The sequence below is a fragment of the Falco biarmicus genome, chromosome 5 (genome assembly GCF_023638135.1).
Source record: "Falco biarmicus isolate bFalBia1 chromosome 5, bFalBia1.pri, whole genome shotgun sequence".
In the NCBI taxonomy this organism is placed as follows: Eukaryota; Metazoa; Chordata; class Aves; order Falconiformes; family Falconidae; genus Falco; species Falco biarmicus.
In genome coordinates, this window is record NC_079292.1 from 34312628 (window position 1) to 34325081 (window position 12454).

Here is a 12454-nt window from a genome sequence, read left to right on the forward strand (position 1 = left end):
CTAGTAAGTGGGAAAGGCATTGTAAGTGTACATATTTTTACAATGGTATTTGGTTTACAGACAACCTTCTAATAGTTACTGACATATCTATATATACATATATATACATAGGTTTAATTCATCTCACCTTTTTATAGGCAATCCAGTCAAACACCCTGTCAATGTCTGTGGCTTGCTGCACCTCCTGGGATACTGGATGTGAACTGGCCAAACCATCCAGCAGCATCACTTCATGTAGGACATCTGTCAGAAATCTCTGCTTTTCCTGAAATACAGCATATGCAGTAGTGTCGCAGACAAATACACATTAACAACAATACAGAAATGATGCACAGTTATCAGAGGCAGCTGACTAATAAATATGACAGTTGACTAAAATCAGACCCTCTGGTCTGAATGTAAGCCACCATGACCTCCTACAATCTTGAACTGGTACAGGGAAGAGATTCTGACCTGAGGTTTTTTGCTGCAATGAAACTGACTGAAATTAAGGACTACTAAATGAATGAAAATGTATCTGTAGGTGCAGACTGCGATTCTGATTATGACTATTTGTTCAGTTACAAGGGGTGGGAAAAGAGGCAAAATGGCATAGTCTTCAATAACAAAAACGCATGCTACAAGTTGTCGAGTTCATTGCATATGGAGGGACAAAACTTTTGACAGAGATGGGTAAACACAATTACTACTGCTTTATTTAGTGAAGTTTAAGTCACTTGGCCCTCAGTGCCAAGTTCACACAGCAGGTCAGTGTGGGACAGGAAAATAAACAGAGCCCATAGCAGTGTCACAGCAGATGCCACGCTGCCTTTCATAGCTCTGGTATAGAAATCCTTTCTCCTCAAGAACTTGTATGCTTTACAAACTTTGTAACTTCCACTTGAAGGAAACCATAATTATTCCTCTTTACAAGCAGGACAATAGCTGCATGTAGAAGTTAAATGACATAGTCAAAGTCACAGCTACATCAGAGGCAAACCCAAATAATGTCCAACATACTGATTTGTTTCTATTCCTTCTATAAATACGGACTGCAGACTCATGTCAAAACTGCCGAATATTTCCTCTGGCAGCAACATTAATTAAATGTTTACGTATACACTGTGAACTGGGCTGCAATCACTTCTACAGTGCAACTAGATGGGACTTTTTCAGCTGAGAAATTACATGCCTTAAAAGCTCCTCATATTGCATTGATATAGATGTCTCTAATCCAAAAGACTGTGTCAGGAAAGAAGAGCTTCATTTACTTGTGTTTTCAAATCAGAAATAAATGCAAAGAGTGAGTTAAAAATCATGGAAGGCTTAAATAAGCTTTACTCACCCCAAAATGACATATCTCAAACTTTATCTAAATCACCACTGTTCCCGAATTAATGTCAACCTAGTGCCACAATAAACAGAAACTCTAGGGAATGCTGCATTTTTTTCAAAAGCCACCCTGATGACCTCAGATAAAATAACCACACAATTACATAATATATTCCATGTTTAATTTCTTGGGTGGCAAGGTTTTGGTATCAATGTGCTGATTTAAATTATACTTTAAGACAGTTGAAAAGCTCTTCCAGTGCTGATCCATCTAGAAATAAACCTTTATGTTAAAATTCATTAGAGCACAAGAAATGCACCTTGAGCCAATTGTATATTCAGGCAATTAAAAACACCGGATGCAGGAAAGCAAATTACCCAACACACTCTTAGTGTTCTCAGCTGGCTGCATGAGGTAAGGTTTGTGAAGGGAAAAGTAATGTCTTGTTCACATTATTGTTCATTTCCAAATTTTCTCAGGCATATGTAGATAGTAACTGCCCTTTTTTTATGGGGAAAAAAAATGGTGTAGGGAAACAATTATTATGACAGTCCTACTCAGGGGAAAACTCCTGAGGTGTAAAGGATTGTAGATGCTTTGGTTATACCTCACCCACATTCTCTATTAGTCAGTAACACAGCCACAGTTTCATCAGATGTATGGTAAATAATATATATAGGTAAGAACACACAGAGGTATGGACCTGTCCCCAGATTCAAGTTTGGATATCACAATTGGCTGTGGGAGTGGATGGTTACTGCCTGGAATTGAGTTATTAAAAGGGCCCTCATTCATCACAGATTAATACTTTAAATACAGCACCTGGAATCAAGAAAATCAGCATGTAGGAAACAAAGTGAGGCTATAATAATGCAAAAGATATAAAAAGGACAGGCTACATTTTGGTTTTCTGTTTCTTTGGTTATCTCCTGAAGAGCTGAAAAGGAGCATTTTACATTCATGATCGCTCATTCAAGTTACCATAGCTGAAGTCTTCCTTGAAATTTATGGCAGACCATCACACTGGGACGCAACGGGATTACCTAGTATGCCTCCAAACATGGAAACCTGCATTTTAGTGAGAATTAAGAAGACTTTTGACCTATAAAGCTAAATTTATTGATCCAAAAGGATTTCCAAAACATTCCCACCTTTTCCCTTTAGTACAAAGCCTCTGACACCAGATTTCAAAAGGAGACTCAAAGACAACTTCAGGGAGACACAGAGAGAACAAGAGAGAGGAGTTTGCTGGGTGACGGGGGGGCTGCAGCTTGAGGAGGAAACAGGAAACAGAAATGCAGAACAAAACTAAAACTGCCTTAAATTATGTTGAAGAAACACTACCTCAGCTATTAAAGTCCTATCAGAACATTAAGGGGGAAAGGCCAACACATGTGACCAAACTGCTTACAGTGATGGAAGAGGGGCTTTCTATTCCCTGGTTATTTTATCCTACACAGTACAGTGGAATCGATCTGTTCTAACATGATACCTACAGGACTAAAGAGACACCTAGCACAGAAATTGTGAAGAAAATCAATCTTGGAATGCATTTAATGAGGCCAGCGAGCTGTCAACATGGTAGGTGACAGGTTTGCAGCTAGACATGAAACAATGACAAAATGCTGTTCAAGATGACCCTCCTTGGAGGGAGTTCAACTGCAAAAGAAAAGGCAAAGACTCCGATCCGCCTGTAAGGAAAAGAGGGCTTCAGGTGAGTCTTGAGGCTCTGCTTGGAAAGTGTAAGTAGCGGCATGTAAGTGCAGTGCTGTGCAGCGCTAACACAGGGCCAGGGCTCTGAGCAGGAGCTGGTATGACAGCAGCAGAAGCCTAGTCTGAAATAAGGACAGAGGTGCTTTCCACTCAGATTTCTGCCTTTCTTTAAAGGCAAGCAGGAAGCTCCCCTGCTCCTTACCTTCCTACTGCCCACTTGGAGTCCTGTCTCCTCATCTTCTCTCCCCAGAGCCTTCCGCAAACTGTGGATAGTCAAAGCCTGGGTGATCAGACCAGTGTTCAGAAGAAAGGACATGCCAATTATTTCTGGTTTCTTTCCCTCTTACTCTTCAGAATGCTTCCAGGTGCAGGGACTGAAGTGCTGTTATTGGACAAACATGTCTCAAAGATTTACATTTTCAGATTATTTCCCAAACACCTGTGGTCACTAGATTCAGGTACTTGTCTCTTCATAGGAATGACTTATTTTAACCCTCACAAATAAGATCTTCTCTGTCTGGTACAAGGTTGTCCTGAAAGACTTACCCCTTCTCTGTGTTCTCCCCTCCTTATTCAATATGTAACCATGGTGAAAATTCAAATTTCACTGCTTTGGGTAAAAGCAGCACAAATGCTACAAGGTAAACCACGACACAGGGTCAGAAATTTTCCACCTATTGCAATTTTTCCACATTATGGAAATAATCTGGAGATTTTTAAATGTGGATCTGTAGTGTTAATCATTCCATAGCAAAAAGAATCAGGACTAAGAAACTGACTAACCACAAGAAAGCTTTCTGGTACTGGCTTATTTTCGCCTTGTTCTAGGGAGGAAGGTTCATGGAAAGGTAGTGGTCACTCTGTGTATTTACCTCCAACAGCATACCCATCTTCCAACTAGTTTACCTCAAAATGGAAAGAAAGAAATCATGAAATAACATTTTTTGTCAGAAAAGACTGTACCTTCAAGACCCACTAAAAATTTATTGTGCATAACAGGATAACAATGATGCAATGGAAAGAGGTTGCTGCTGGTGATTTTAAAATATCATATTGAGGCATAATGTAAGAGAAGAAGTTAGCATGACAATAATGTAATACTTAAAGTTAGTCAAATAAAAATAATTTCTAAAAATTAATATGAAATACCAGGGAAAATAATTAAAATGAAAAAAAAAATTGAAAACATCTAACAGAAGAATAAAAGGAATAGCATAATGAAAGCCAAAACTGAAAATCAGTACACAACAGAGATCAAGGGCCTCAATATTAAAGGCATTGCCTTTGTTCTGGGACAGCCATTCAAACAGTTTATGGACTGAGAAATCTGCATGAATAAAGCTTAATAATATATGTGCAAATCTGCAAATGATTTTCCTGACAAATTTGCTGGAAATATCTTTTCCAAAATATAAAGCTTTACTAGTCATCAGGCATACAAAGGAGATAAGTGATCTCTCATGCCTGACAAAACAAGCATTTGCAAGACACAACAGTTGGGTTTATAGGGAAAGTGCACCCTCAGGAAAAAGAAAAAGGGGCAAATTTTTAAAGCAATCGAAGAACACCAGTATATATACTACCAGCAGTTCAGTTACAATACGATAGATTGTAGATCATCTATGTATATCATCTATGAAGAAGCCTAATGTTCCATAAAATACCTTAAGGCCAGCAAAGATCCACTGGGGGCCAAAAGCAAGTTCTTTCTGTCTGCATGCTTATAAAATCCTAAGTTGTCACAGCACAGGAAGTCTCCTGAATACTTGCAAATGAAAGCAATGTTTCTTTCTCTTTCTCTCTCCCTAACAATAATTTTTTATAGTAGCTTAAGCAGCTTATAGATTGCCTTTTTTTTTTTTTTTTAACGTATAACTCTGCATGTGTGCTTCAGTTATGTGCATCGTTCATTGAAGGTCTGCAACATAGTCTACATTTGTCAGCTGTGAATATGTCACAGTTCCATGTCTACCTTCATAAACCACTTTTCCGCATTTTCAGTCAAAGTTCTTGCAAAATACCCATCCCCCGTGCTTGAGAAACGTTCACATTGACTGACAATTTTTTTGTTGTTACAAAGCAACATAGATGTTCTAGGAGTGCACAGCTGAGGAAGACCAATAGCTTTGAGTATCAGGAAAGAGAAGTGGGTACGTATTTTCTTTTCAATGAAGTGCCAAACAAGATATTCATGACCATCTGCTTAAGTTACCGAGCAGATGGGTAGTTAGTTGATTCAGAGTTTTTAAGCACTTTCACCACCTATTTCAACTACTGTTTCCTCTCACCACTCTGTTTTTCAGGTATAGCTTTGACTTGGTTCTCCATCGCATCCATTACGCTAAATGGAGGCCTACAGAATGGGAGGATGCAGTATAAAAAAGGGAGCATTAGAAAAGGAAACACCACATACTGACCATCAGCACTTAAAAAAAAGGCCAGTTTCACTCTCCAAGATCACGTTTTGTCACCTTGTATGTAGCTGTCTTCACAGAAATAGTCATTAAGCGAACACATGAACACAGTTCCACTCTCTCTTCATGTGTTTGCCTCCAGAGCATTTTAAAATATTAGGCAACAAAGTATGAAGTTTATCCTCTAACTCAAACTCCACAGGGGGAATCTGTAGCAGAAATTCACCTCAATTCAAGAAACAGTAAATAATATTTAAATGACAAGTGGCTTTGAGATGTGGTTGGTATACTCAGTCAACTTCCAGCAACAACTGCCAGAGGTCACCATCAATGAGAATACTTTTTGGGTGCTCTGACATTTGCTGGATAGATCTTGCACACCTCGACTCTGTTTCAACCTGAAGGTGATGAGATTCAGTGAGCTAAGTCCTGAAGGAACCAAAGATGCTTTGCAGGCACATCAAAAGTTACTTATCAGCTTGTGCTCCAAGTAAGTACACGTTGCCCCAACTTTCAAATAAACAGTAGCAGCACATTCAGTACAGCTAAAAATTTGAGAAACAGAGCCCTTCAGTAAGGATGCCCTCAAATACACAGCTACAGCTTTGCCACCAAACTTCCAATATCAACTTTACTTCCTTATGAAATGCGTATTCTTGTTTCAGTAGGGCTACTCTGCAGTGAGTCCTCACCTTGAGGCAAAAGTTGCCATAAAGTTTCTTTCTCATTTTTACTGAAGACAAAGCGGTTACTAACTCAAAATTATGTGAAATTCAGCCAGTTCACTGAAGTTTCTTCTAAACCAAAGCTTCATCTAAACCCTGAACTCACGAGATTTGAACTCACATGACCCAAAAACTCTCCTCATAATATCATTTTAACTGCTCTCTCAAGATGAGCAGATAATGACATGAAGAAAGTTGAGACACTGACATTCTCCAAACCTGTACTTACTCTCTTGAATAAATGTTTCATCTAAATGTTGGTATTCATTTATGTCTGATCTCTAAATGTTAAGAGGTAACTACTTAAATTTAAGAATTCCATATATTAATCCACCTTGCCAGAGCATAAAAAAAGAAACTGTGTTAAGGAAGACCATGTGGAGATGGAAATTTAATTTCTTAGTTATAAGCTAAATTTAGTATAAGGATTTCTAAACTGGTGCACTTTAAAAGGACTAGTAATTAGCGACCACAAGATCTTGCAGCTTACCTTTACATATCTCTTTTTTCCTGCCAAAGTCAATTATACATGAGATTCTAGTTAATTTTACATTGAACACTTCCCCCATAGTTAAGTTAAAACAGAAAATCATACAAGGACTGACTTCACTGAGCAGTTACTGGGGGAAAAAACACTCCATGTGGTATTAATTAAAGGCTTACTTTTTACTGGCATGGGGACCCTTTAACCATAAAAGAAGAGATGAAAGTAGTTTTAAAAAATGAGAGGTTGAATCTCTCTCAATGCTGAGCCAGCGTGATATTTATGTTGGGTTAGAAGGATCAAGCAGGCTACAGCTCAGGTCTGAAATGCCAAAATAATAATGAAATAAATCAAAAAAGCCTATGTCTTAAGTCTGCTTCAAAACTTATAATGATTTTCTGAGGTTTCTATGAGTTAAGCAATGCCCAGAAAAACTTTATAGGTGGAAACAAACACTTTGGGAGGCAATCTGAGTCAAAGCACGTTAAAGACATGCATGTGTCTAATGGCCATCTTCACTTTTATTATTTCAACCGAATCAATGAGACAGGCAATTAAGATCATTTACCAAGAACACGGGCAGCATGTTGCATAATGTTCAATGTACTTAATGTAAATAAGTTCAGTTAAATGGTTTTCTTTTAACTTCTTTAGGCACAGGTAATTTCTTGCAGCATGTATTTTTAAAACAGAAATGTTGACATGCAGCCTCATTATTATTTTCAGCTGTCTGCAGTAACAGCAGGATCATCCAGGCTGTGGAACCTAACAGAGTGAAGGAAGCACAGTTCACTTTAAGAAAGATTAAAGATGCCATTTCACGTAGACACAAGGGTTTACTCCAAACACCGTAATCACAATTGATTAATACTAAGAAAATGTCTGGCAAATACGACCACCCTTCATTATAAAAGTAGTAATCACACAAGAAAGTGGGAAATCTTCTCCCAGAGCTTCAATGGATAGAGAAGGCAGAGGATTCAAAGCTATCACTGATGTACCACACCTTCATTCAGGCAATAAAGTTGTCAGCAAAGCTAACTTTTATATAATAAAGAAAAGGGAGAAGGCAGCTGGGCTCTGTGAAATGCTTTCTCAGCATCAAGCCAGGTACTGACTGCTGAAGTATTTGACGCTCATTTGATGGATGAAAGGGAAAATTACATGCCAGTAATTCCTGCTGTCATAGCCCTCAAAACCTACCCCAATACCAGAGACATTCAAGGACAAACGTGATGGTTCCTTCTACCAGAAAATAAGGAGGCAAAAGATCTGTCAATAAATTCCTGATCTGTAAGCCTCAGTTGAATTCCTTCCTTTACAAAGCCACATACAAAGGACTTCAGGATAACAAGAGAAACAAGCACAGAGGAAGACAGAACACACAGTAGCAAACAGGCATCTGGAAGGAGGAAGGTGAGCAGGGTAGATGAGAAAAGACAGAGCTATGAAGTGGAAATTACCAGCATGTAGTCTTCTGCTGTAATTTTCTCTTTTCTCTGATCCTAAAACTAGCAGAGGCCACCGTCCACAGAGGTAAGATTACTTTGTATCAGCCGTTAAGATCTTACAGCTCACAAACTCACATCCAATTGCTGTTGCTTTTTGATGGCTTGGAGAGACAACCAAACAGTTACATGGTCAGCCTCTGATACAGAAACCTCATCTCTAAGTCATAAAATAGCACCAGCCAGGGAATTCACATGCAGATGACTACTTTGAGTACACGTGATCAAGTGAAATTCTCTGATCTCTCTAGGGAACAGTCTGCAGAGCCAACTTTCTTTTGGAAACCATCCTGACAACATTAAAAAAAATGCTTAAACTTCCAAGTTGTTGAAGAATGAGATTTAAAAATAAGAATTTTAGACATTTCAGAATAAGAATTCTAAAAAAACTCCTAATTTGGGGGATAGGCAAGGCAAGAGGCTGGAGTGGGAAGAATGGTGAATTAATTTCCACGGCAAATGTCTAATGACTATATAGTAGGGACATATTTCCTGCAAAATCAGAGGTAGCTTCACCTTCAAGAGGTAAAAAGTAACATATAGGGACTTATTTTTTAGGCGAGGGAAGGAAATGAGAATTTTTAGCTTTGAACTTGAAGTAACTTACATTTTAAAAAGTATATTAACACCAGTGATGGAACCATGAAGGATCTCAGCACAGGAAGCTCACCCTCCTGTTTTAAAACCAGCAAAAGTTCAGCCACTTCCTCAGGAGAGTTATGATGTATCTTACATTAACTGCAGCGGATAATGGACACCTCCATCAGAACGACTCTTCATTCTGTTCTGCACCCAAAATTTTAATAAAAGGATCAAGGGAATAAGGATGGTAAAGGTTTAATAAGGACTGGATTTCCTTTCTCACTAAGATTATGCAACCCTGATGAAGTATGTAAACACCTTCTCCACAAGACAAGAAATTCTAGACCTGCTGGAAGCCACAATAAAGTGTTACAGCTCCGTGGCAGTTCAGACTATATTATTATCCCTCCATCTTTACTGCAGTAAAAGAAAAGCCTTAAAAAAATAGAAGAAAAACTGATAAAATCAAAATCCTCAGAGGAGGAAGAAATGTTTAAGCAAGCTAAAGAACTTAGAGAAGAAGAAAAAAGGCAGAAAACAGGTTTCAGACAAAACCCATGGCACTCCGCTTTGTGCAGAACTCAGTGCTGCCGGTCTAACCTATTAACGGTGTGAACATGCCTAATGGATATCTGTCCTTAAGAATCTCAGGTTCAGACATACCAAGTTTGTGAATGCCAGATAAGATGGACAGTGAAACACACTCGGCTCTGCCAAAAAAGACACATCTTCAGACAAGTAGTAGCAAAACTTTAGGGGCTTACAGAGCTTTAATGGTGAACGCTTATTTGCCTGTAGCCTATAAGCATCCAACAAGTTAGGTAGGAAGCTGTGGATAGATCTATTTGTTTCAGATGTATCCGTATCGCCCAAGCTGCATTTCCAGACAAAAGTCCTTTTTCTGGAATTGACTACCAGTCTTCTGCTTCTACATTTATCCAAAATGAAATGTGACAAAAAATCTTTAATAAGCTAAAAATAAGATGACTTTGACCTTATAGCCCATGGGCTTCTTGATGAAACTTTCAAGGCTAACATTTCAGAACTACAAGAGAAAGAACTTCCTTTAGACAGAAAGATAATTTTGGCATATTATTCTGTTTTCCTGATGCAAAGAGCTGTGGTATCATACACCATAACACCTCTGTATTTTTATTCACAAGTATGAATTACTGCTGACAAAACACCACTCAGAATGCTGGAATATTGGTCTGTTTAACCATCATTACAGAAAGTAAGGTTTGTAGTTATTGGTTTTGCAGCTGATTTATGACACTTATACTGTATCCTTCACTTTTGGGAAAAAAAAAAAAGTTGTTTGGAACAGTTTTTATTTTTATAAATGCTCACTCTTTATTTTTTCAAGATCACAAACGTCAGTATGATCTAAACAGCAAATGCACTTTATACCGATAACAAAAATATCCAGCAAGCCAAATTCAGGTAAATGTAACTTTTGCTTCCTCTTCCAACAATCTCTGTAATAAGGCTTAAGCATCACAGTATTGATTTCTACTCTAGTCTGCAAAAAAATGTAGCATGTTTAAATGTTTAACTTATCAAGTGTTCCATCTTGCCAACGATTTTCTAATTGTTTAAACATTTCAGTATGGTTATTTTTATATAAAGGGCCAATGATATCCAAAGCCTTATGAAAAGTGTATGTCTACCTTCTTTCTAATTTAAGGAAAAACTTGACAGATGAGTATTTTTCCAGGCACCGCAGTGTTACTGTAGTTAATTCTAATTTATGCAGCATGTGTCTGATTTCCCAGTTTAACTGTCATACCTTGCTCAACCCATTCGTTTTGCCTGTATTCTGCTAAGATGCCAGGATTTCACGTGATGGGCATGTCGTTTGCATAACAGTGAACATTACATTCATTCCACAGAAATCTCAAGCAAATATTCTATGTTCCAAATGACTTTTAAAGCAAAGTTATTCTGGGTTTGTTAAACTGATTATGTGATGAACAAATGACTGATGATTTGAAGATAAAATTCAGTGTATAAATGTTGTCATCTACGACATTTCACTGTGCTAAAATCATAAAGGACTGCCAGATTTAATCGCATTCATAATTAGAATCATTACATTGTAATTCAGGATATGTTTTTCATAAAGATGGAAGAGAATGAGTTTTAATACAGCCAAAGCCAGGTAAACCCAACAAGCCTACCTATGCAAGACAGATGTCAGTTCAGATAAAGATTTATTTTTCTTTTCATAATGCAATTATAAACCAAAATTGACATCTGAAAGAAAAAAATTAAAATACTACAAAGAATTCAAACTTCACAGGACACATACCTAAGTATACAACTATTTTTAAAAATTAGCTTTAACTCATAATTATAGCATCTTCACTTCATGACACGCAAAAGTTAATGGCATAAGAATACTCAACAAATCACCTAGAAATGGGAAAAAACTTTTCAGAAGCTAGTATGCAAGAGTTTAAGCAAAATACTGAAGCTACAACAAATCTCTATCAGGCAATCTGTATTTCTAACATATTTTGCTACATAATTAGAAGATGTGTAAACACGAAAGGGTAGCAAAGAGAAAAATTTCTCCAAAGGATAATAAAATCTATACAGCAACCCTCAACATAGTCTCACACACAATTTCCTTGTCCTGAGGTCTCATGTCGCTTCTTTTTCTTACAATACTTCTAGACTACAGCAGTTGGTATAAACTGAGACCTGACTAGGTACGATATAAGAGAAGGACTCCAAAAGAGCGCCCCAGCATGGCCTTCCCAGTCTGCTCTCAGAGAGCTACAGCACTTGCACACCAGCTGACAAAGCATGTCCAGCTGGAAATCATACTGGAACCTAGATTATCAACTCATTTACCCATGTTAACTTAGTACATACTGCTAGATGGCCAAATAAAGCAGGAAGATAAAAAGAGTAAACTTAGGGAGAAGAGCACAGAATACTGTAGGAAAAAATATGCTCGGTTTTACAGTATGGTTTAGACAAAAACTTCTTTCCAATTTACCTTGTGTTTGTGGATAAAATTCAATATTTGAATATTTTCAGAAATAGTCCATGTTAAATCATAACTGCTTTAATCCATAATGTTTCTGAGCAGAGAGACAGCAGTTATTTTAATGTTGGGTTATGATAGACACGACCTTATTTCTCTTGTAATAAATTAGAGGTTACACTTTTGGAAGGCTGTCAAATTATTTCACACCTAGTGATTTTGCTTCATTGGACATCTGATACTTGCATGCATCATTTGATGTTTTTCAGCAGTCCCTGTCTGTAACAAAAGCAGGAGTATAGCAGCAGAGCAACTTTTCTGTGGAGTCTCCAAATTAACAGAATAAAAAACTGACTTACCATGTGCCACCCTGGGTAGAGGTAGTCTGTCCCAACAAATTCAAAATAGTGAGCAAAACCTTCTTTCAACCACACATCCTCCCACCAAACTGGAGTCACAAGGTCACCAAACCACTGCAAAGAAATTCCAAATTAACAACCATTGGGAAACCATGTTTGTGTACATCTCCCATTATGCAGAACATATTCTTCACAAGTTTTAATAAAAACAGTAATATATACCACCCACTGAAACTCATTAACTGTTTCTTTCATGTAATAATGAATTAAGCCTTTACAGGATGCACAAGTTACTGAAGTAAAACATTAGAAAACAACAAGCAGGAGAAAAGAAGCATTAAGGAGCGTATTCAGTTATCCAA

The 12454-nt window shown here is 37.6% G+C and overlaps 1 protein-coding gene across 1 annotated transcript in view; it reads right to left on the bottom strand.

Moving 5' to 3' along the window:
- Positions 1 to 12454, bottom strand: part of TRHDE (thyrotropin releasing hormone degrading enzyme) — a 214307-nt gene that overhangs the window by 114419 nt on the left and 87434 nt on the right. The window contains exons 5-6 of the mRNA XM_056338965.1: positions 12093 to 12206; positions 128 to 265 (exon numbers count right to left, since the gene is read on the bottom strand). Of these exons, the coding sequence (XP_056194940.1) occupies positions 128 to 265; positions 12093 to 12206 (252 nt within the window). The remainder of the gene's footprint in view (positions 1 to 127; positions 266 to 12092; positions 12207 to 12454) is intronic.